This window comes from Sceloporus undulatus, chromosome 7 (genome assembly GCF_019175285.1).
Source record: "Sceloporus undulatus isolate JIND9_A2432 ecotype Alabama chromosome 7, SceUnd_v1.1, whole genome shotgun sequence".
Classification (NCBI taxonomy): Eukaryota; Metazoa; Chordata; class Lepidosauria; order Squamata; family Phrynosomatidae; genus Sceloporus; species Sceloporus undulatus.
Genome location: NC_056528.1, coordinates 21,949,431 through 21,973,545, shown reverse-complemented (window position 1 = coordinate 21,973,545; position 24,115 = coordinate 21,949,431). Strand labels below are relative to the sequence as shown.

At 45.1% G+C, this 24,115-nt stretch overlaps 3 protein-coding genes across 11 annotated transcripts in view; 2 read left to right on the top strand and 1 right to left on the bottom strand.

The window, feature by feature from the left end:
* The window catches only part of RAPGEF1 (Rap guanine nucleotide exchange factor 1), an 82,410-nt gene extending 79,618 nt beyond the window's left edge, over positions 1 to 2,792 (top strand). For all 8 annotated transcript variants that reach the window (XM_042478460.1, XM_042478459.1, XM_042478455.1 and 5 more), the window contains one exon: positions 600 to 2,792. In XM_042478460.1, coding sequence (XP_042334394.1) covers positions 600 to 750 — 151 coding nt within the window. In that variant the 3' untranslated portion in view covers positions 751 to 2,792. The remainder of the gene's footprint in view (positions 1 to 599) is intronic.
* A 3,682-nt stretch (positions 2,793 to 6,474) lies between these two features.
* On the top strand, positions 6,475 to 12,140 carry UCK1 (uridine-cytidine kinase 1). 2 transcript variants are annotated; one of them, XM_042479865.1, is made up of 7 exons: positions 6,481 to 6,648; positions 7,546 to 7,705; positions 8,659 to 8,755; positions 9,842 to 9,984; positions 10,968 to 11,062; positions 11,261 to 11,309; positions 11,716 to 12,140. In XM_042479865.1, the coding sequence occupies exons 1-7, from the start codon at positions 6,523 to 6,525 to the stop codon at positions 11,901 to 11,903; spliced, it is 858 nt and encodes a 285-aa protein (XP_042335799.1). In that variant the 5' UTR covers positions 6,481 to 6,522; the 3' UTR covers positions 11,904 to 12,140. The 2 variants fall into 2 exon arrangements, with proteins under 2 accessions (XP_042335800.1, XP_042335799.1); XM_042479866.1 differs by lacking the exon at positions 10,968 to 11,062 and having other exon boundaries at positions 6,475 to 6,648; positions 11,716 to 11,903.
* A 3,798-nt stretch (positions 12,141 to 15,938) lies between these two features.
* Positions 15,939 to 24,115, bottom strand: part of POMT1 (protein O-mannosyltransferase 1) — a 21,464-nt gene continuing 13,287 nt past the window's right edge. Inside the window, exons 9-17 of the mRNA XM_042478747.1 lie at positions 23,998 to 24,104; positions 23,178 to 23,274; positions 22,740 to 22,832; positions 21,757 to 21,877; positions 20,958 to 21,055; positions 20,491 to 20,604; positions 19,745 to 19,871; positions 18,157 to 18,334; positions 15,939 to 17,556 (exon numbers count right to left, since the gene is read on the bottom strand). Of these exons, the coding sequence (XP_042334681.1) occupies positions 17,376 to 17,556; positions 18,157 to 18,334; positions 19,745 to 19,871; positions 20,491 to 20,604; positions 20,958 to 21,055; positions 21,757 to 21,877; positions 22,740 to 22,832; positions 23,178 to 23,274; positions 23,998 to 24,104 (1,116 nt within the window). The 3' untranslated portion in view covers positions 15,939 to 17,375. The remainder of the gene's footprint in view (positions 17,557 to 18,156; positions 18,335 to 19,744; positions 19,872 to 20,490; positions 20,605 to 20,957; positions 21,056 to 21,756; positions 21,878 to 22,739; positions 22,833 to 23,177; positions 23,275 to 23,997; positions 24,105 to 24,115) is intronic.

The window sequence follows — 24,115 nt, the reverse complement described above, 5'->3', positions numbered from 1 at the left end:
TAGGAAGAGGAAAAGATTTCATTTTTTCCACAAAGCTTGTTTGGTAGAAGAGGGTATCTAGTCCAATGGTTCTCCTCTGCTGTGTTCAAGAGGATGAACACGGGGCAGAGCTGAAAAGCATCCTTTGTGGGATCTGGCAGCACTTGCTGAGGAGTCAAGCTGTTACCTGCACTAGCTCCATGCACAATCTTGTGAGCATTGTTACAAGCGTAGGCTGAAGTCTTATCACCATCTACGTGGGAGCATGCACAGGAGTTGATGTAGGTTCAGGGAGGCCTGCGGGGAGATGAAATGCCAAGCAGTTTTAATTTTGATAGGAGGTAATACATGCTCGCTGCCAAATAAAGATTATAGCAACATTAAAGCAAGCCATTCCATATTTATTGTTTTATTTATTGTATAATTTTAATAAAGGTAATATTTTTTTAGCACAGAGCTCTGCCTGTGGCTCTAGTGACTCAAGTGTCCCAGTACAGCACAAATGATTCTCAGTGCCCCCCCCCCACTCCTCAGTTCTTGAGGGGGAGGGGAGATTCTCATAATAAAGGTGCTACTCATTATCAACCATGCTCTCTGTTTACTCTCTCTGACTATTGCAGGCATTATGACATCAAACGGAACGACGACATCATCTCCTTCTTCAACGATTTCAGCGACCATCTGGCCGAGGAGGCTTTATGGGAACTCTCACTCAAAATTAAACCTCGAAACATAACGAGACGAAAGACAGACAGAGAAGAGAAAACCTAGGGGGAGGAGCATGAGGGCTGCGGGTGTAGAAAGGATTGCTGGGCATTCGCACGGACAGCGGTTAGCAGACTCGGACCTGTGACTGGGCCATGCCCCCCCTCCCCAGCCAGATCCAGACTGTGGGCTGTCTTGGTGGTGAGGCTGTGGCCATTGGCATGTGCTGTCCTTCCCATCAAGCTGTGGGAGAGAACTGCCAAAGTGTTCTGCTCTCCTTCTGCTGCGAATCAGTGCCATAGATTAGCTTTTCAGTCCAGAATGAGAGAGCACTGGAAATTGCGGGATCAGTGCCAGCATGTTTCCACTTTGCCAAATTTGAGTTTTTATATGCGTGAAAAGAAAGAGAAGAGAGGTCCTTTGCCTCTGTTTCTGCACACTACATGAGGAGGAGAGAAGAGCAGAGAGGCTGTATCTCACATCAAGCCGCATATGCTTCTGTGCAGAAGGCGAACATGGGGTGGTTGTCAGGGATGCTTCCCTGTTACACCCCCCAGGAGAGTCATCTTAAATTATTTCTCCACATGAGAACACTGGAGGGAGAGAAGGAGGATGTTATGTTCTTCCTCGCAGAGTTTGTGTTTACAGGGATGTATGATTCCACATCTCCAGGATGGAAAAGGAATGATCCTCCTGACAGCATAGGGGTCCCCCTCAGATCTCCTCCTCTAACTCAACTGGGGGTCTCTCTCCTCATGAACTTGGGAATCTGGAATCACTGGAGGTTCTGTGCCATCCCTTCTCCCTTGCCGTGGGGTGCAGGCCTTATAATTTAGTCATGGTACTAGCTGTAACACAGTAAATATGTAGAAAACAAGACCATCTGTAAATATGAATCTCTAGGTGCCGTCAGTTTCTTTTTGATTTGATGCATGCATGAATTGCCAATGTTTTTTTAAGAGGAAACTTTAAAATGCAAAGCAATCTGTATAGGGGGACAAAGAATCCTCTACTCTACGAAGATGTTGTCAGAGCCAAATTTGAGTTAGGACATAAGTTGTAGGTCAAATAGCTATATTTTGAGCCTAAGGTGGAGAGATAATCCAAGCTGCCCTCCCCATTTCTCATGAACCCTCCATAAGCCTTACTGCAGCGAGTCTTGATCAACTCCCCTATTTGTTCTCTTGCAGCATATGCAAGACAATGTCCTAGTGAATTGTGCCTCACTTCCACCATCCCACCCACCAGCAGGTCAGCTCTGCCCATCTCCCATTCCCCTGCCATTCATGGCACTGGAAATCTGCCTCCTGAGACTGACTGCCTCTCTGGTGGAAGTACTTCCAAACTGGAATGTTTGGGATTTGCAGTGCAAAAGGAAGAGAAGAAAGAAGAAAAGAGGTCATCTGTGTGCATCTTCTCCCAAACCCTTTGGGAGTTAATGTAAAAGCCTTTTCCCAGAATGTCACTGCTGGTAAACATTGCCACAACATCTCCTGCTGGAAACTTCCATCATAAAAACGCCCTTGTCATATAGCTGATTGTGAAAGCTTGGCAACTTTCTCGTCTCAGCATGCCATCATGCTGGGAATATAAGCTGCCATAGGTCTTGAGCTGCAGGTTGCCTGTAGGATCCGATGTGGGGATCTAAGTGTGGCCAAGTGCAATACTAATTATGCTGCCCCAGTCTTCCTGACCTGAACCTGCAGTCCTAAGCTGCATTGCTAAATGGTGCATTGGTGGCAAGTTGGGTTGGCCCCATCTATCCCATTTGTCATTTATTGTGGGGGAGCCTGCTGGTACCTTTTTTCTCCAAAATGTTATGTTGCTGTGCTGCCACTGCTTGAATTTCTTCTTAATTCATAGTTTTCTTTCTACTCCCCTTCCTTCCCCCTCTGTCCTCTGATAGTCATCTCCAAAAAGGAGACCATGTGTCCCTGCCATGTTTGAATTCCCACAGTTGTGAAACCAATAGTCCATATAGTCCCAGAAGCTTTGGCCCCATACAGACAGGCCAAAATAAATCTGCTTCGGGTCACTTTGGAGGTATGCTGTTTAAATGATGCATGCTTCCTAAGAGGCCAGAAGCTGCACCAAAGCTGCACTCCAGTCTTTAGGACTGGACCATGGCTTTAGCATGGTCTGTGGACTCTTAGGAAGCATGCATCATTTAAACAGCATACTGTACCTCCAAAGTGACCTGAAGCAGCTTTATTTTGACCTGACTGTATAGGGCCTTTGTCTTCTTCAAGCCGTAAGACTTGAAGAAGAATTCACAGCTGGGAGTCAGAAATCATCCCAGAGCCCCTGTGTTTCCAGAATTATCCCAGCACGGCTGTGCTATTTATTTTTCTGTGCTATTTATTGTAGTGTTTTCTTGGTTAGTCCGAAGAGGTGGGCATGAACTGGGAGTTGCAGAACCAGAGGTGGAGATGGGGATGAGTGAGAGGAAGAAATTTGAATTAAGTTTGGTTCTGGAGATCTGTGGAATGAGTGTAACAGTCCTCTTTTAAGTGTCCCTAAAATCTCTTGACTTTGCCATTGTGCTAACTTGCAGCCTCCCCAGCCTGACACCATAGGTTTATGGCTACCATGATCCTGATAGCAGCACCTGTTCACAACAACAAGAGGAACAACAATATCAAAGCCTGTTACTTTTTATATTAAAGGAAAGGAACAACTGTGTGATTAAAGAACCCACCCTTTAATGATCATCCTGTTTATGGTGCATGTGTCGGTCGCCAAGATTAAAGTGACAATCGAACTCGATTTGTCCAAGTGTTGTGTGGTTTCCTGTTTGTGTTATGACACTGTTTTGCTGGTTCCCATTGAATGGTTTGCCTCGTTGGGCAGCAAAGATGAGACAGAATTCACCTGCCAGGGGTCCAGGAAAGCATTTGTGGGCTGCCAACTGTCCTACCGCCATCCCTGCACTGTGGCCTTCGCTCTCCTTTTGGACTTACCTTCAGGTGCTTCCAAGGTTCAGATTTCTCTCTCCCAAGGCAATAAAGGGGCTTGTTCCAGCTGTGATTTCTTGACTTTCTTCTCAACAGAGCTGGGAATTAACTAGTCATAAATAACTAATTGCTTGTAATGCATTCCATTTTCTAGTAACAGTGCAATAACCACACTACAATTGTGACTTAACAAAGGATAACTGCTCAAAGGGTAACTATAAATTTTAAATTGTCCACATAATCATTATCAGCATCTTTATTTGTATCTCATGTTTTTCCAACAACTGGAACTCCAGAGAGGCTTACGATTTAAAACAAGTACAGTTGGCTCTTCCCTTATGCGGGGGATTTGTGCGCACCATTGTTTTTCCCACTGTGCAGCTTCCTGGGTTAAGCTGAAAGCCGCATATGGTGTGGGCGTACTGTACAGTACATCCAAAAACATGTAAAACATTAACATTAAAATAAAAAACTATTCACAATATTAAAACAATTTAAGACATGCACTTATGAAAGATGGAAAGTGATTGAAAATGGGGTGGTGGAGGAAGAGGCGACAAAGGCAGCGTCATGGTTCAAGGGATGCCTTTCATGCTCCCCTGTGCCTGTTGAAACGGTTATAAACTGGATGGGAATTGTGCCTGTGTGCATGTTGCACACAGCTTATAGCATTCAAGAATTTTAAAATAATAACTGAAAACAAATTATTTTATTATATACCTTTGAGAAAGGCAAAATAAGTTGATTTTCAGGCTGTGCCCCTGAGCATGAGACCCTTTTCACCTTCCACCGACTTGTTTAGATGTAGAGGGAGAGAAGAAAGGAAGGAGGCAGACAAAATGTTGCTCAAAGCCAGCTTTCTTAACTACAAATCCCAAAATTTGGAACACTTTTTTTTTGTAGTGAAGTTTTTAGGCTGCGTCTACACTGCAGAAATAATCCAGTTTGACTCGAACCAACTGCAGTTCCCAGAATTCCATAGCATGGAGCCTTGGCAGTTAAAGTGGGGTCAAACTGGATTACAGTGGTGCCTCGGGTTACGAAATTAATTCGTTCCGCGGCTAATTTCGTAACCCGAAAAACCTTCGTAACCCGAATTGCCATAGGCGCTAATGGGGAAAAAAGCTGCGGCTCCGCCGCGGCTCCATTTAAACAGCGCCGGAGTTTTTTCGTAACCCGAAAAAACGTTCGTAACCCGAAACAATAAATCCCTATGGGATTTTTTCATATCCCGAAAAATTCGTAAGCTGGGTAATTCGTATCCCGAGGTACCACTGTATTTCTGCAGTGTGGACACAACCTCAGTTAACAAAGCTCTCAAACCCTTCTATAAAAGTCTGGAAGCACCAGGATGCTGGTTGTTTTTCAAATGGAAACTGCCCCCTGCTGGCCATCATCTGGAGTGCATCCAAACTAATTTAATGTATGGTTCCAGGATCCCTCATGGATACAAAAATCCATAGATGCTCAAGTACCATTATAAGCAGTGGTTTAGTAAAATGGTGCATATAAAATGGAAGGATCAAGAATTCTTTTATATATATATATATATATATATATATATAATTTTCAAGCTGTAGATAGTTGAATCTGTGGATGAACATCTGTGGATATAGAGGGCCAACTCTATGTTTGCATGTAGGGCCAGGACTCTCCGGACCAAGGCTTGAATCCTGGCTCGGCCATTGAAACCCACTTAGTGTCCTTGGGCAAGTCATGCTCTCAGCCTCAGGGGAAGGCAATGGCAAACCTCCTCCGAACAAACCTTGCTAAGAAAACTCCATGATAGGATTGGCACAAGTCGAAAACAACTTGAAGGCACACAACAACAACTTAGTTTAATAATATAACAGTCCGCTGTCCATGTGAACCTGTCCTCATCGGCAGCAACTTGTTTTTCAGAAGATGCGATTTCAGAAAGAACAGTTGCCATCTTTTTAACCAAATCCTGAACTTTCTTAGCAGCCAATTATGAGATCTCTTAACAGAAAGAGATTTTATACTGTTTAATCTTGTTTTAAGGGAGGAGGGTACTATGTATATATGGGAGTATTTTAGCTTGTTGTATGCTGCTTTGGTTGCCTGGCAAAAAGCAGGATAAAATAAAGATTATTATTATTATTATTATTATTAAATCTGTGCCTCTTTCTGCTGGTAAAATTGGCTTATTATTATCATGCTTTATTTATATAGCGCTGTAGATTTGCATGGCTTGACAACGCACCAGGACAGTCCTAACATATGTGACCTTTTAAACATTTCTGACCCATTATACAGCTATCAAGAGACCTGTGGGTCTTGGCAATAATAAGGCCTTAACCAAAACAAAAGTCCTCCAAGCCTTCTGCACTGGCCCAGGCCAACAACAATAATAACCACAGCTGGCATGAACAGGGCCAGGCTGCCCTTAAAAAGGAGCCTTTGGAGGACAGAAAGGGAAACTCTAATTCACCACCACAGAGGGGGACTCTCTAGGCATTTGTAGGTCCTCCAATGAGATTTTATGGTCCACTTCCGGCGGATGTTGACCATAGAGTTGCACCGGAGGACCCACAGATTCCTAGAGCGGCGTTCTTTCAGGTGGAGAAAAGCGTATTGTCCTCCCACTTTCGTGGATGGGGAAGGCCTGCACTTTTTCATCCCTTTCAGCCGCAACTAGGCTCGCCCCAGCCGCCCTCTGGCTCTGCCCCGGAGGACAAGGAGGAGAAGGCGGGTCCGCTGGCAGGGGAAGGCCCAAGGCCCGCCTCCTCCTCCTCGGCCTTTCCTCAAGGGCAAGGACTCCATTTCCCGCCATGCACCGCGGCCCGCCCGCCTGCGCAAAGCCTGTCGGGAACTGTAGTTCCTCTGCCGCGGAGGGCGGCCTCCTTCCCTGCGAGGCCCAGCCATGGCGGCCGGGGGCAGCAGCAGCGTCGTCGGGGCGGCGCTGGGTCCCTCGGGCGCCGGGGAAGCGGAGCGTCCTCGCCCGCGGCCCTTCCTCATCGGGGTGAGCGGAGGCACCGCCAGCGGCAAGGTACGCCCTTCGCGGCTTCGCCCGCCGCAGGCGGAAGACCGGCCCCGCTCCCTCTCTTCCTCCCTGGGGCTGGAGGTTTAAGGTTGACCCTGGCAGCAGCTCCCTTATAAAGAAAGCTAAGCAGAGACAGCCCCGGTTGGTCTTTGGATGGGAGACCGAGGGCTGCCTTTCGGAGGAAGGGAGTGGCCCTAAGTGGACTGGAGACTCCAAGAGACTCAAGTAAACTCAGGGTGCATCCAGACTGGAGGAAGAACCCGGTTTTGGCACTGCTTCCACTGTTTCTTGTCTCTTTGCTATGGAATTCTGGGAATTGGGGTACAAACCCCAAAGAGACAAGAAACAGTGGAAGCGGTGCCAAAACTGGCTTAATCCTCCGGTGTGGATGCAGCCTCAGCCTCTGCAGAAGCCCACATCCAGATGCTAGGCTGGTGGCTCCCTTTCACTGAAGCCTACCCTGCAGGGTTGTTTTGTAGCCCCTGATGACGTATTAGGCGTCAGTCCACTTGGTCAGAGTCCTGTATCCATTAATGGCCGCTTAAAAGCCTTAAACCTCGGTCGCTGGGCTTCCAATTTTTAATTATTCTAAGGTGAACGTATAAAGACAGGTCCACGAAATCCTCAAACAATGCTAGAGCTCCTGTAACATTACCTTCCTTATATCCTCCAGTCGCTGTCTGGAGGTGAGATGCTGTTTAAGGCCCAGGAAGGTTGTCTTGCTCCGAACTGTGCTTTACAGCCAGGACACTGTTGCTCTGGGGCTCATACTTAAGTAGAAAGCTATTGTGCTTGATGGAGAAATGTCCAGATTGGTGTAAAGAATGACATCTTGCCACGTCCCACTCGCATTTACGTCTCCGGTTTATTTTGTTCCCTCCTCCTCTGCTCCATCCCTCCAAGTCAACCGTATGCGAGAAGATCATGGAGCTCCTCGGCCAGAACGAAGTGGACCATCGCCAGCGAAAAGTGGTCATCCTCAGCCAGGACCGGTTCTACAAAGTGCTCACAGCGGAGCAGAAGGCCAAAGCCCTGAAAGGACAGTACAACTTTGACCATCCAGGTACTTCCTTGCACACACACATTGCAGTCGACAAGTGAGGAATGCATTGGGGGAAAGCCCAAGGAGGGTGGAGCTTTTGTTCCCAAAACGTTGTAGATGCTGACCTGGAAACAGTGATTTCAAACTTAAATAGTGTTTAAACATTACAAATTTGTGTTTCAGTATTACTTGGTTGTAAAAACAAAACCATATAGTAAGTCACTAGGTCCCAAGACTAGGAATTTGTGGCCAACGGATGGTGAAACCCCTGGAAATCATGTCCCTTCTGCTGCCAGTCTTAGACCTCATATTTCAGCTGATCAATACCCAGGCATCACCCCTGGCCATGATCCCACTATTGCCAGCCCTGTTCCTCCTCAGTCCTGGAGGAACAGCATCCCTACCACTGGCCTCATGCCATCTGGAAACTTGTACCAGACCCAAACTAAGGGAGTTCAATACAGGTTTCAATTCTCAGGTTCATAGTAGAAAATTGCTTTTGCTTAGAGGAGGTCATCCATTTTGGTCTCTTGACAGCCCAGTTCACCAAATGTAAGGTAGTAGTGACCTTCCTTATGACCTTCAAGGTACAGATCTATCTCATCTTGTGGATTGGCTGCTAGTATTGCCGTCCTGGACAAGGTTCCATCTCGAGGATTGGCTGCTGGTATTACCCTCTTTTGGGACATCCTTGCCCACCTTGCAAATTCTTTTTGCCCTGACATTCCCACTGATAAAATATGAAACAATGGCCATTTTATAGTTACTGCTTTTACAATGTGTCCCATGTTGTTCCATCACCATATACCTCACACACACATGAATGGTGCCATGTGGAAGCAAGGTTTGTGGGAGCATCCCGCAGAATGCTTTTGGGGCACCTAGATCACAACTCTTGGCTGAACAGTCCTGCTTTGGCTGCTGTGTTTGTGATGCTGGGCCTTTTCTTTTTCTTTTTGGAAACGTTTTTGCAGATGCTTTTGACAACGAGCTGATGCAAACAACCTTGAAGAATATTGTGGATGGCCAAACGGTAGAAGTTCCAACCTACGATTTTGTGACCCATTCCAGGTTGGTGTACATTTCATAATGGGGGATACAGTAACACACTTTGGGTTGTTGTTTTTTTACCACCACAGTATGATTGTTGACCAAACTGGTTGGGGATCTAAGGAACGCTTTAGGAGATTGCCTTATTGTTGAATTTGTTGACAAGTCAATTTTTGAAGTGACAAACTCCTTATAGCAGACTCATAGCATTCAAAAAGAGGAGAGCTTTGCTGAGAGTTTAATGCCCCTTCCCATCTCTCCCTCTGTTGCAACTGGAGGGACTAAATTGCTCTTACTGCATGGTAGTCTAGTTATTTATTCAGTCTGAGAATATCTCACCTCACTCATAAGAGCAAAATGGACTGCCTCCTAGGATGGTGGACTCTCTATCTTTGGCAGCCTTTAAAAATAGGTTCGATGTGCATCTTTCAGGACATCTGTAGCTGTGTATTCCTGCCTGGTAGGGTGTTGGACCAGATGGCCCTTGCACCCCCTCCAACTTTTAGTTTCTAGAGTCTATGATATCTTCAGAACCTCCAGAACATCCTAAGGCCTGCTTTCCAGACCTTTTATTATCTTGGTTTCCCTTCTCAAGACATTTTTCAGCCTGTCACTATCCTCCTTGAACTGTGGTGTCCAGAACTGGGCACCAGATTCCAAGTGAGGACTGACCAAAGAAGAATAGAATGGCATAGTATTTCCCTCGATCGGGACACTGTAACTCAACAATTTATTTAAAACAGGACAAAAAAAGGCAAACATTTCTACAGACTAATAAAGGTGCATATAAATCTGTTCATCCATCCAGCTGCCTCAGATATTTCAGTCACCACTTCAGTTCTGAATCTCTGAGCCGCATTTAGATGATATGGGCTACTGGATGCCTTTTATTCTGCTTCCACTGTGGGTTGATGGGAATTGCAGTGTATCAGTATCTGGTACAGGTTTATGATGATAATAATACTTATTTATTTATACCCCGTTCTTCAGCCAAGGCTATCAGAGCGTCTTACAGTTCGTTAATTAGACATTTCCCTTCCCCTGATCTCAATCCTCTCAACAGTCCTTCCTGACCACCATCTGATATATTTGCATCACCTCCCGCAGGCTGCCTGAGACAACTGTGGTCTATCCTGCAGATGTGGTCCTTTTTGAAGGCATTTTAGTGTTCTACAATCAAGATATCCGGGATATGTTTCACCTCCGTCTCTTCGTTGATACAGACTCAGATGTCAGGCTCTCCCGGAGAGGTGATGTCTAATTCCTTGTGTGTCTGCCCTCTGCCTTCCAAAGAGAAGGATTGGTCCATTCTGGTGTCTTGGTCACAGTTCTCTCTTTATCAGGGAGAGCTCTGAATGTACTTAAGGGCCGAAACAGACAGCCCCTTTGGGACTGGCTTGGGGGTTTGACCAGCTTTTTGTGAGAAGAGACAGCTTCTTTCTGTCCCAAAAATAAGTAGATCTTTTTGGGACAGAAGATATCTGGACTGGGGCCAGGCATCTGTTTGCTGTGGCCCTGATCTAGCCTAAAAGGGGTGGCTCTGAGCTGCCCCTATTGGACTGTCTGTATCTCCCTTCTCTTGGCCATGAAGGAATGTGTCGACCTGGTAAATATTTTTCTTCAGCTGCATTCCCATTGTTGGGTTGAGCAATTTCCCATGTGCTCAAGGACTTTTGGACTATTCTTAAGATTTTGGATACTTTATGAAGGAAAGTTCATGCAAAATGCATTAGTTGTCCCAAGAGGCCAGACTGTTAGACAGAGTGCCTCTGCCATGCAGGATGTTAGGTGTCTTTGGTTGATAGAGTGTTAAAGAAGCTGCATCCAAAATATATTAGATAGGCAGGGAGGGGGAGGATTATTTTACCAAGTAACCTTTCCATTTGCCAGATAAGAATTTGACCCCTGAACTTAGTCATTCTCACAGTAGCCAAAGCTCATTGGCTACTGAAATCCAGTTGCATTGTCTGAAAAGTACCTATTAGCAGGGTGACCACTGAGGAGCTGGCATCTTTGCTTCTTGAGATCAGGCTCCTCCTGAACTCATCCCATGCACTAGAGAACACTGTGATCTAATTCCCAACTGAGGAATCAAATTCCCCCCCCCCCTTTAAGTAGTGGGAATCCGACCAGCTTCTGTACTGGGATTCATTGGTTTTGATCACCTATCTTGTTCATTGCAGACCTCAAATGCCCTAACGCTGAACTGGCTTTTTTGCTTATTCTGCCATAGTTCTCCGAGATATGAAGAGGGGAAGGGACCTGGAGCAGATTTTAACTCAGTATACAACTTTCGTCAAGCCTGCGTTTGAAGAGTTCTGTTTACCGGTACTGAAAGGTTCTTCTTTCCACCCACCCACCACAACTACTTGCCAGATTGAAAGTGGGGAGGTTTGGTGAAGGGCCCAGCTTCATGGGAGTTTCCGGATGGCCCCAGTCCATCTCCACACCCAGCTCAGTGCATTTTCTACAATAATGTCTCTGGTGGCTTCTTATGAGAATTCTGATTATATTTCTCATCTACAGACCAAGAAATATGCGGATGTGATTATCCCCCGGGGAGTAGACAATATGGGTAAGAGATTTGCACCTTTTAGCTGTGAGGGGCTGTACAAGCATCTCACCGCCCCTTTCCTTGCCAGATAGGGGCTGCAGCAACCGCACTCAGTTGCAAGAGGAACAGACCTCAGGCAATCCAGCTGTTGGCTGTTAAGGTGGATGGCAGGACATATACATAGTTTCACAATAAAACTGCATAGTCTTTCTAAATGCAGAGCAGTTACTGATTAACTCAAAGTTACAAATTAACTTTGTACAAATTAGCAATGATTCTGCTGAGGCAACTTGGATCTCAAGAAAGATCTCTTTTTGTCTTGCTAATGAACAACCCCCCCCCCCCTTTGCACTGGAATGGCAGGAGATTCATGCCAGTCAGGTGTCTTCCTTCTGCTAACCGATGCCTCTCTGTCCTCCATTTGCAGTTGCGATAAACCTCATTGTGCAGCACATCCAGGACATTCTCAGCGGTGACCTCTGCAAATGGCAGCGGGGAGCCATGAATGGCCACGGACGCTCCTCCAAGAGACCGTTCCCAGAACAAGCCGACAGCAGCCCACTCCTGGCCCCTGGCAAGCGGTCCCATCTTGAGTCCAGCAGCCGCCCCCACTGACCTGGCCAGAGGCTTGGCCTGCTGCCTCTAGGCCGGATGGACTTTCAGATGGACTCCAGTACTCTGGCAGCCCCCCTTGTGTGGCAGGGGCTTGGCTGAGGGATGGTCTTTCTGTGAAGGCCTTGGACTGTTGTACTTCAGTAACTGATTTTAGTACCGCCTTGTGTTCACGTCCCTCTTATTTCAAGGAGGCCAGTACCTAAATAAGCATAAACTGCCCTTTGGGGAAGGAAAGTCCTTTTAAAGTGGTCTTTCTTTGATTTTTGTGGATTTTATATTCTAGGAAAGCAATAGCTCTTTGGCATCTCAACTGTAGCAAACAAAGCGGATTTGTCCCTCTGGCCTTTTCTCTCTGATTCGATGTGAGCACAGGAGACAGTGGGTTGGGTTTTTAATCCAACCCAATACACCGTGGTCATGGTCAGAAGTTTTGGGTCTGCTTTCTGGAGTCCATACAAAAGAAAGACTAACTTCTTCACTAACCCCAAATCCCTTAGATTTCTGCCAGTTCATCTGAGGGGACGTAGAAGTATGTTCACCCTCCTCTCCCAAAGCTATACATCTCCTTGCACCCCCTCTGCCCAAGAAACACTCCTTAGGGAAAGAAGGAAAGGGAACATTTGGTGAAGGATGAAAGGCAAAAGCTTGTAGAGCTCTTCTGCTTCCTTGTCTTGAACCATCAATTGGCTGATGCTCTGCATTTTGTCTGTTTGCTCCACTTGGCCTATTTTGTTCTCCACTAACAAAATGGCAGCTCAGAAGTGTAGACAGAAATGTTTCCTTGTAATCTTCAACACAACTAAGGCTTGGGCAGATGTTTGTTTTATCAAATCATGTTTGTGTGCAGATTTTGTCTCTAGCAGACCTTTGGCTCACATCAAGGAGCAGCCTTCACTTGGTACAACCTGACAAAGAATTCCAGGACAAAGGGAGGGAGAGCAATAGAGGCAGACATCCTGAGCACAGCCTAACAACTGCGTGTGCCTTGGTCAAGAGAAGAAGCTCAGTTCTGTCAGTACAGTGGAATCTGCTGGCTTCTGAGCAACAAGACGTTTACTACTGTGTGTGTGTGTTGACTTCAGTGTACCAAGGGTTTACCTTTGCGTAAATCAGTGAAGCAGTCAAGTCAAATCATCAGGTGTCTTATTATTGTCAATTGACCATTCTTCCACGGAGTGGCTGGCTCCCTATCAGAAAGTATTGCTGCTGCTGCTGCTACCATAAGTCTTTTTAACCGGGTAAATGTGGTTTGGGCTTTGGAAACAAAGGCTGCCAAATGTGGACTTTTTTCTTCCATCTTTACAGAAAATCATAAACTCAGGCGAGCAGTAAAAATAAGTCCTTTCCTAGGCCAGGCCTAATTTTGTTTGGTTTTGTTTAAATAAATAAATAAATAAATAAATGGTATACAAAATCACACATGGCTGAGACTGGGATTTTTTTTCCAGCCTCCCAGGGTTGTATGTATTTTAAAAAACTATTTATGCAACATGATAAATGCTGTACTAGCTTCAGGATCCAGATAGGTCTTGACAGAACATGTCAAGAGAAAAACTTCAGCTTCACACAGGCCTTTGTACAGAATTGCCCTGTTTGGAAAGTAGTAGTGTGTCAGTGATTTGTTGTTGCTGTTGTTGTAATAATGATACATGATAATAATGGGCAGTGAGCATCCATGGATTTCAGGATCCACAGTGGACCTGGATCCAAACTCCAGCGGATACCAAGGGATTCATAATTAATAATAATACTCTATATTGGGACTTGTGCATCCACTGATTTTGGGATCCAGGAGGCTCCTGGAACCAAACCTCAGCAGTTGCCAAAGGCCCATTGTAATAATAATAATGATAATTGTAATTGTAATACTCCATTGCATATAATGGGACTTGAGCATCTGTGGATTTTGGGATCCATGGAAAGTCCTGGAACCAAGGCCCCATAATAATAATAATAATAATAATAATAATAATAATAATAAATATCCCATAGCCTTCATGGATTTGGGGATCCAGGGGGTTCCTCTGTGACTTGGCCTCATGGAAACCAAGGCAGAGCTTGGGGCCACAAGGACTGGAACCCGCCTTTCATCCTGAGGCTCTTTTGGGAGCTGTAGTCCCAAAGGGCCATGCTTTCCAGTTTGTTATCCAGGGCAGCAGGGACCCCTTCAGGATGCCCAGAACTAAAGCCTTTGCCTCTCTTGCCTTATTATTATTATTATTACTATTACTATTACTATTACTATTATTGTATATTTGGACCCAAAGATGCCAGCAGCCCTGAGTCTCCCAAACCCAGGAGTCAGGAATCAGGAGCCCCTTGAAGCCAAAGAATGGCCAGCAACGCTCCCTTTCCGCCACCAGAGGGCGCCCCAGGACAGGGAAGATAATCATAAGCGTCAAGGGGCCGAGGTGCGCCACTTGAGCCACAGGAGGGCGCCCGAGAGCCAGGAAGGAGATCGAAAAAGCGCCTGAGATTGCAATTGCGAGTCGCTGGCCGATGGTCTCCACAGGAGGGCGCGCGAGAGAAGCCTCGCAGCCATGAGTCATGAAGCCTGCAGTGCGCAAAGGGCGCCACCAGAGGGCAGCCGTGAACAAGGCAGCAGCAGCAGAGCCCCTTTTTTGCACTACAATTCCCATCATCCTCTGGGAAAACATGGCCACCACCGTCCCTGAGGGACAGAGGATGATTCATTGCTCTTGAATGTTTTCCGAACAATAATAATAAAGCATTCGCCTTTTACATAATTTTGACAATGCTCCACGTGCAAAGAGGGAGGCCACGCCCCTTGGGAATAGGCAGCCAATGGGAGCGGAGGAAGATCCAGGTAAAGGGAGGAGGCCACGCCCCCTCAGGAACGGGGAGCCAATGGGGAAATCACAGGAGTGTCTGATAAAGAACGTTGCTAATACACGGGCGCCCTCGTGTGGATACTCAGGGCACTGCAGCCCCTTTGGGATGGATCGTTCCAGCTCCTTAGATCGAGCCAGAGATCCCTTCCTAGGGCTTTTTGGGCTCCCAAAAAGACCGAGGGAGGTTAAATCCATCAGAGTTCAGTGGTTAAAGCCATGTTCCCCCCCCCTTGCCCTGAATGGGTCGCCATTTCGTGTGCCATCTCCTGAGGATGATGATGTGGGTCAGTCTTCTTCTCCAACTCCCCAAATACTGACGTTCCTTCCCGCAGGGCTAGTCTGGATTTAGGCGCTCAAAGGCCCCTTTGCATGAAAATACAGAAAGAAACAGTCCTTTGGGAGGGAGCAGAAAAACGACCAAAAGGCTGCAGTGTGCCATTGCAGCCACTAGAGGGCGCTCCAGGATAGGGAATAATGGGGTTTGCACCAAAGCCTCCAGGGGCAAAGTGCGCCATTGGAGCCACAGGAGGGCGCCCGAGAGTGGCTCCAAGGGGAGGCATGAGGCTGAGTACTAGCAGCAGCAGCAACTGCCTATTACTTTATTCCAAGAGTTGTTGTTCATGGTTTTCCACTCTTTTAGCCAAGAGGATCAGAAACTAGGCTGGCTCTCCATTGGGAGGCCTTGCCGTCTGAAATCCCCCCCACATCTCCCAAGTTTCTATCTCTATCACTCCATTCTGCTCCCAAGTTTCCATCTCTATCACTCCATTCTGGAGGCTGCAGCCTGAGCATCGATTCTCCAGGGACTGACTCTCCAAGAGTCCAGGCCTCAGTGAGGTATCATTACTATTCCTGAAGAATGAGGCCTCCTCTTGCTATAGCCCTGGTGGTTATGCCCAGGCTCCAACTGCACTGCAGAAATAACAACAACAACAACAACAACCAAATAGGTCTTGACAGAACATGTAAAGAGAAAAACTTCAGTTTCACACAGACCTTTGTGTGTCAGTAATTTCTGGCTAGCCAACCGTTTTTGTTGACCTTTCTCCCTTTTGAACTTGCAGACTCTTGCCAACAACAGCCACAAAACAGTGTAAGACCCCCCAAAGATAGCACAATCTACAATAGGATGGACATAAGCTTCTCTTACTGTTCTAACAGAAGGTTGTGAATGGGCAAAATACACAATTGTTTTTTTTCTATTAGTTTACTTTATTGTTATGAACATTTTCTCCATAAAATGTAATAATGGAGGGTGACTGGTTTGGGTTGACCCAAGTCTTATGTGTAAGTACAGAGACTGAGTTCTGTGTTTGGCCATTTCTATCTTAAGTGGCAGAGGTTGGCACATTTGGATGCGCCCTACCACAGAAACAGCCTTGGGTCAGACTGAGATGTGCCCTTTCACAGAAGAGACTCTGCTGGATGTGGGAGTGTATCATTTTGGGTGATCCACAGCTTCTTGCATGGTGCAGAATTATTTTTTTCTTTAAGTACGACTGCCATTTTCTAATATCCATTGATCTGCTATTTTTAGGGACTGCTTTATAGAGTGGCAAGAATGATTTTTTTCTTTCCAAGAGGAGTCTCCTGATTATGGCAATATCCAACATGTGGCATTTAGAACATTTTGGGGATGCTCAGAGGGATTCAAATCTCATGCTTTCATTCATCTGAATGATTTAGCTGTGTATTGAATTTTGCACAAATAAGGACTTGGGAACTGGGAACGAGTAACTAACTGGGGACTGCAGAAACATCATCAAAAGTGCACCAAACATTACTGTACACTCTCACCCACAGGGTTTGTCAATTAAGGTCAGTGTTTTGGTGGCAGTTAAAAATCTGTCCAGAGAGCAGGCCTCCCCTTCTCCCATGAGCTGGTTACAGTTGTAATGAAAATCTGGTGGCCTTCTACATGTTATTGGACTACAACTCCCAGCATTCCACACCACTGGTCAAGGCTGCTGAGAGTTGTAGTCCAACATCATCTGGAAAACCACATGGTTCTTATCCTTGCAGCAAAGGGAACACTAGATGCCACACCATCTCTACAACTAAGCACTTGTGGACCTGATCTGAAATCTAGCCAACTTCTGAGAGAGTATAACACAATGAACATACATACTCATTTCTCCTTCTTCTTCACATGATGTTAAGTTCCATGTATGGGTTGTGTTCTTAGCACATTGTGTCTCCATGTTTCATTCAGAAACACGCTCCTGAAAGAAGCATCAATATGAAAGAAAGTTATTTACAGTCTTAAGCTATGGAGAGTTGTAGTCCAACAGCATCTGGAAAGCCACTGCTCAGCAGTATCTTTATATGCTCTGGAGTTACATCATCAATTTTCCTCCTGGGAGAGAGAGTCTTTGCCATGCCTTTGAACAACAGCAATCATTTCCATTAGAGATGTTCTGAGCCTTCGTAACAGATACAACCATATACCAATTGTATCTGCTCGGCCTAGGTAGTGGCTGTGTTGTTTCTGACCACAGCAGCACTCTTTCTCCTTCCCTGCTCCAGCTTAATCTCAAGAAAGTATGGCAGATCCACTTGCTGACACAATCTGTTCATCCTCAGTCATGGCTCTTGTCCACAAGTTTGTTAACCACTTCCCTCATGGCTGCCGTCTCTTGATCAAAATATCCCAGCTGTCCTTCCAGCGTAAGTTCTGGAGCTCTGCTGTGGAGAGTGGAGGCTCTCCGTAAGTCAGCGGCCGGAACGTGTGGTAGGTGAAGTAAACAGAAGAGAACCAGGCTACCGCAAATGCACTGTGCATGCTCTTGGAGAGCTGGGATCTACAAATGCAGGGGAAAACAGACCCATAAAGTGAGAGAACAGCCACAACCAGGCATTTCAATACATAATGAGGGAAGCTAACCTCTGCTTTGCCACCTTCCTACTTGTGGCAAAATGTCATTTGAATTTATGTAGGAGACAAAAAGAAGAGAGAAAGGAAGACCACATTATAGGTGGTCTGGTCCCATCAAGGAAGCCATGGACCTTAACTAGAAAGACCTGAGCAGAACTGTTGATAACGGGGAGACTTGAAGGTTTCTTGCTCATAGATCACTCAAGTGACTTAACACCAAATAGTAACAAACAAGATATCGTGTTGCTCTAACAGGAATATAGCTTCCTCATCCTGTAAATAAAGCAGTAAGTAAGCTCAGTTAACACTGACCATCCAGCTTTCCGGGTTTTCAATCTAACTTTGCAATGCTAAAGTTTGAACCCAGGACTTTTTGAATACCAGATGGGTGCTCTACCACTGAGCTGTTCCACATCTCCTGGACCAGTGTTTCCCTTCAATCCTGCAGGAATCAACTTGCTTCCCCACCCCACCTACAGACAATAAAGTTCCCAAATGGAAAGCACATGTGGGGTAACAGTCATACCTGCAAAGATAGTCACTTATATGCTGGAAGACGATGGGGACCAGGAGAATTTGGAAAGTGACGGCAGGCAGGTAGTGGTAAAGGAATAGTGTCTTCTCCATCAGGAAGAAAGGGAGGTAATTCACAGCCCAACCGCCCACACAGAGGCTGCCAGCCAAGACCCACTGCCACCAGACCTCTGCAAAGAGAAAAAGGGGGGAAGGTGCCATCATTCCCATCACTGCAGGACTGGATAGACAGAGATATGACAGTTGCAGTGAAACATGTACCTGTGGCATTTCCTATGTACATAGGATCCACTGTGGATCACAGCTTGAACCAGTCAGTGAGTACTTCACTTAGCATGGCTGCTGGCTATCCTGGGTACAGGATTTGGGGACTTATTGTTCAAAAAGTGACTCTTTCTGATGGGACATGGCTTATTAGTAGACCTGACTTGCAGAACACCACTAAGCAACATACAGAAGGCTATCAGGTCTTGCGTAGTGGGAGGGATTGTGTCTGTTGAAACTGACATTGGAAATCTATGACAGGCTGGGAACTTTGCATGTTGCTGGACTATAACTCCTGTCATCCCTGATGATGCCCCAAGCTGGCTGAGGCTAAAGAGAGTTGAAAAACATCTGGATGTAAAAGCCTACTATCAGCCTTCAACCAAAGTAGACCAGCGGGATATGCTTAATGTGAAGTTGAAGGCTTTCATGGCCGGCATCCATAGCTTTTTGTGGGGGTTTCAGGCTATGTGGAAGAGTTTGTTCCTGACATTTCACCAGTCACAGATTCTGGTAAAACATCAGGAACAAACTCTTCTAGAACATGGCCACATAGCCCAAAAATCCCACAAAAAGCTATGGGAATGGTTAGCTTGGAGAAGAGATGACAGAGCTGAGATTATTCAGCCAACTTTAAGTTTTGGAACAGATGTCATGTAGAAGATGGAATAAGCTTGTCTTCTGCAACTTCAGAGACTAGAGTGAGAATCAGTGGATTCAAATTACAAGAGATTCCACTTGAATGTTAGGAAAAACTTCTTGACTGTAAAAGCTGTTTGACAGTGGAATCAGCTACCTCTATTTGAAGGTTAGTAAAAGGGCCTAAATACCCTAAAGGCACCAGATCTTGGAAGCCAAATGGAGTCAGCTCAGGTCAGGACTTGGATGGGACACTACCAATAAATACAGGATGCTGTTGAGTTCTATTTCAGAAGAAGGAACTAGCAAAACCACCTCTGAGTATTCCTTCTTAAGAAAGTCATACGAAACTCAACAGATGATTTGAAGGCACCTACACATATAAAAACTTGGAAGGCAATTCAGAGATCTTTAAACAGAGATTTACACAATCGATGCAATGGGTGTGCTGTACTTCAGACTAGTAAACTGGACTCAGAACCTTAGGTAGATCTTTTTCTTTGGTGGTGGTGGTGGTGGAGTACACACACCAGGTACGAGTAGTAATCAGTAGCCGGGTTGGCTGGAGGGTTTGGGAAATTATAATCCAAACAGTTAACTTTTCCAACTGACCTTACCAAGATGGGATGGGGAAGGATGGCAGGGAAGAGGGAGTCATGACATGTAGGAGATCAGACCTTCGGGGATGTCACAGATATTCCGTCTCCGTCGCAGGAGGTACCACAGGAACAGAGCCAGGTACACAACCGTTGCCACACTGGCTGAGGTCCAAGTGACCATGTTTCCAAGAAGGTGGATCTGGGCCTGTTGGGCCAGAAATCAGGAAGCACCTCAATGATGAGATTAAAAAGAACCAGCAATGCTGCCTCAGGTGACTGGGACAGGACAGTAAAATGGGTGCAGGTGGGCTATTTGTAAGTAAACCTTCCTGATAGATGTGACTTTCACCCAACCTCAAGAGTAAGAGCCTCATGTTCAAGTCTAGGAATACAGATGAGGAAAGCCAAGGAAGCAACATCTAATTTCGAATCATGTAAGCTACTCTTTATGCCACAACCACTACTTTTCAGGTTAAGTCTAGTGTCTAGCTTTTGCCCTTTATCTGCTCCCCAAAAGGATATATCCTCGGTGGGTGCTATTACTGCAAAGAGACCTTTATTAAAGGGGCTCCTGATATTTTATTGTGAAAATTCTCACCTATTTCCTTCTTCTGCCTATGTATATCTTTTGGCTTGGACACCTAACTGCATACACCACACTATCTTGCTACATGTTAAAAATACAGATTACTGCAGCCCCAAATCTCTGATACCAGGATAAGGGAGTCTGGGAAAAGAATATCCTCTGATATCCAGAGAACTTTGGTCATTGAGTGACATATAAAATTATACGATTTATATTATCAAGTAAATCAATAAATTACCCCTGAGGTAGCGTGGAACCAATAGGCGATGTTAGTATCCATGGTGATCCAGTCGAAGGGAGAAGAACTGTATTTATGCTCTGTATCCTCATTTTTCAGAGTCAGGATCTTCCACTAGAACACCACAGGCAAAAGCATTCAGAGCTGTAATTTACAGTGCTTTCCACGCTTGAGACTGATAGATCAGTGCAAAAAAATTGTCCTCACAGGGTTGTTGTGAGGACAAAATAGGGAGAAGGTCAGGGGGTGGGTAGGTGGGTAGGATCAATGTATTTTCTTTCTGCAGATAAAAAGCAACCACAATGTTTTAAAAGCCAGCTGAGACTCTAGTGGTCCCATGAAGGTGCCACACCAAGGTCAAGATGTTGTGAGGCTGCTACAAAACAGGCTGATTGAAGAAGATGAATGGGTCATTGGGTAATACAGTCCCATGCTCAAGCCTGGCACCCTCTGTCCTTTCCTTTTACCTGTAATTCCATAAATTTGGCCATGAAACTGAGGTTCTGGCTGATGTTGATTTGTGTGGGGGAATGAAGCTCCACCTCCCTCTCCTTCGGCTCCTGGCCTGGAAAAGTTTGAGAAAAACGAATGGAAATGACAATCAGATTAACTGAGATGGAAAAAGAAAGATCCTGCAAATTTTTCTGCACTACTGTTTTATGGATTTTGTTTGTTTGTTATGGTAGAGTATGCATGCCTCTGGATGCAAGTCAATAGTCCGGATTCCTATCATGCTCTTGGAATCACATAACATTCATGCACCTTCTCTGCACAAATGTTTTGTTAATGTACTCCAAGTACTGCCTCAGACTAATAGCATTAAATCGTTTATCTGGAAGAAATGCAGGCTAAAAAGCACTTGCGACTCAGAAAAAACTCACTTTGGCAGTCAGAAAACCTAAGCTGTTTTCCTTTCCTACTCAGTCATTGTTCAGTGGGATCACACAATCGCCTAATAATTTCGAAGGACAAAGCTGGTCTCTCCAAACACAAAACAATCCAGACTACAGTGCTGGTCCACAGTGTTCTGCTGCCAAATGGAATTCACCCCACTTTAAAGTCTTCCTGCTCCATTCAGAATTTGTTCCTGCTCCCGTCTTGTATTACTGCACCCAACTCATGATAACTGCATGCTGGGGCAATCCTGCATGATGCCCAGCTCCTCTTACCAGCAGATGTCCTGACAGTGTCTGGAAGCATGTCCTCCCTTACTACCCCAATCTTGAAAGTAGAGCAACAAAGACCTAGGAGCTGTTTTAAACTGACTTTTCCCATATCTGTGCTCTTCCACATTCCACAACATGCTCTGGTGGTAGCCTTTGGAAATCTTTTCCCCAACGACCTCCAGCTGCCGGTAGCCCCATTCAGGTAAAGATGCACCACTGAGCTGGAAAAGAGACAGAAAAGAATAGTGGAGAAGAAGGATGACTAAAATGTTGGTGCGAAAAAGACGGAGACTGATGCATAACCAGCCGCAGTGCAAAGATAATGAGAGAACAATTCCCAGGCTGTGTGTAGCAAAAGAGATGCTAGGCAAAATATCCTCCCTGAATGATTCACTTGGTCATCCCGATGATGTGGACCATCCTTCTGACTGCCCTTTGATGCCCTGGCTTTTTCTCTCTGATTGTTTAATGTTTTAACTGTATTTTATTATGTATGTTCGATTTATTATGTTACTGTTGGGGAGGGAGGGGCTAGTCGGATTTGTTTTGTTTTATACTGTATGAATTTTATCGTTGTAACCCACCTCAATCTTACTGAAGAGGTGGGATAGAAATAAGTTTTATTATTATTATTATTTAAAATTTTGAAATTATGAAAACAAACATCCAAACAAATATCATTGTTATAGACCAATTATGGCGAGTCAGACATCACACACTGGACCCTGACTCCCCCAAGTTAGTTTACTTATTTACAACTTCCACCACCCCATGAGCATCCTTCCTTTAACAACCTTTGTTTTATTTCCATAGTCATTAATGATTCCTAGGACTAGATATGCAATACAATATAATTAACAAATGTTTTCATATAGTTCATTTATCTAGTCAGTTCCTGTTCTTTAACTCCAAATAAAGATCAAGTGCAGTATCTGTTCTTATCAGATTATTATTATTATTATTAATCTAAAAGGCTACTGTGACTCTGGGGCAACCATCTGCAGAAGTTTTTGCTTACATCCACTGTCCGCATGCTCTCTTGGCTTGACCCAGAATGAGAAATAACCTCCAAAATCCACCTACCTTTAGCACTGCTGAGGTATTCACGTGGACGAGCCTTACTTCAGACAGGATTGTTTTCCAGACATCTGTGTTTGAATCCCGGTTCACAATTTCCTGCAGTGGAAATTTGGATGATGTTTATAATGTGTATGAAAATCTATTTAACCTTATTTATAAAAACAGTTGAGTTCAGGAAATGTGGGTAGCTTTAATTATAAGCTGAAATAGAACTACTTCCAAAGTTCTCCTAATGAATAGGGATGGGGAACATGCGACCCTTCAGATGTTGCCGGACAGCTACTTCCCATTGTCCCTCACCAGGAAATGCTCAGAGCACATACAGTAACTGTATGAGATGTCTTAACTATGCCAGCTCTTAGGTGTGTATGTCCCAGACCCAAAGAAGAATGAAAGATAACCACGTGCGCCTTTCCCTCCTGACAGCTACTTGGCACTCACCACTCGCCAGAGGTTCTGAGCTGGCATGGAAATGTTGTAATCAATGTAGCAGGAAACCTCTTGGGAATGAGGGCTGAGAGGGGCAGCAACATCATGCCTGTAAAGAGACAGTAATCTAATGGATTGCCACAAGTCCTCTAAATCTTCCCAACATAGCTTTTTTGTATTTCTGTAAACTACGGGGGTCCCCCAAGTCTACCTCTCTCTTTTGTGTGGAAGGTGCTGCTTCAGCTATATTAGAATCTATACTCAGAGGTCCCTGACTTGGTATGTAGGATTCTTGTTTTCCGGGTTTTTTTTTATTTTTAATTTTGTTAGCTGTTTTGCATTTTAGGGGATCATCAGGAAAATTGTGAAAATAAAGACACTGCAATATACATATATGTAGTATAACAACAATTGGAATACTATATACAGCCCTGGTCACCATTTCTCCAAAAGGAGGTTGTAGAGGCTGTAGAGATAGGATAATACAGGTCTTTAAAGGGCCTTTTAAGATTAGGAAAAAAGACTGTAAGGATGATCATAATAGAATTGCATTAATTTTTAATGATTTTGATTTGATTCCACCAATTATGGCTCTTCTTTCATTTTTCCGATAAATATATATGCAGCACTTTTTACGGGGACAATATGGAACATGGCCTACCCCCTTTTTGCCCACATTCTCATGGCACCCACTAGTACGAAACCAGATTAATCTGATCCACCATGCCAATTATTACTGACATATTGCCAGTTCAGTTAAAATCTTACATAAGCTAGTAAAGTAATTCCAGAAGATAAATCACCAGAGGAAAATGGGAAGACAGCTGCTTACGTGTTGAGATAGCGAGTTGTGATCCCATGGACCAACTGCACAATGCTGCCATGCTGTACAAGACGTGGGGGGTTGCTCACCACCAGCTGCTGCCTGAGAGAAGCAAAAAGACAGGAGC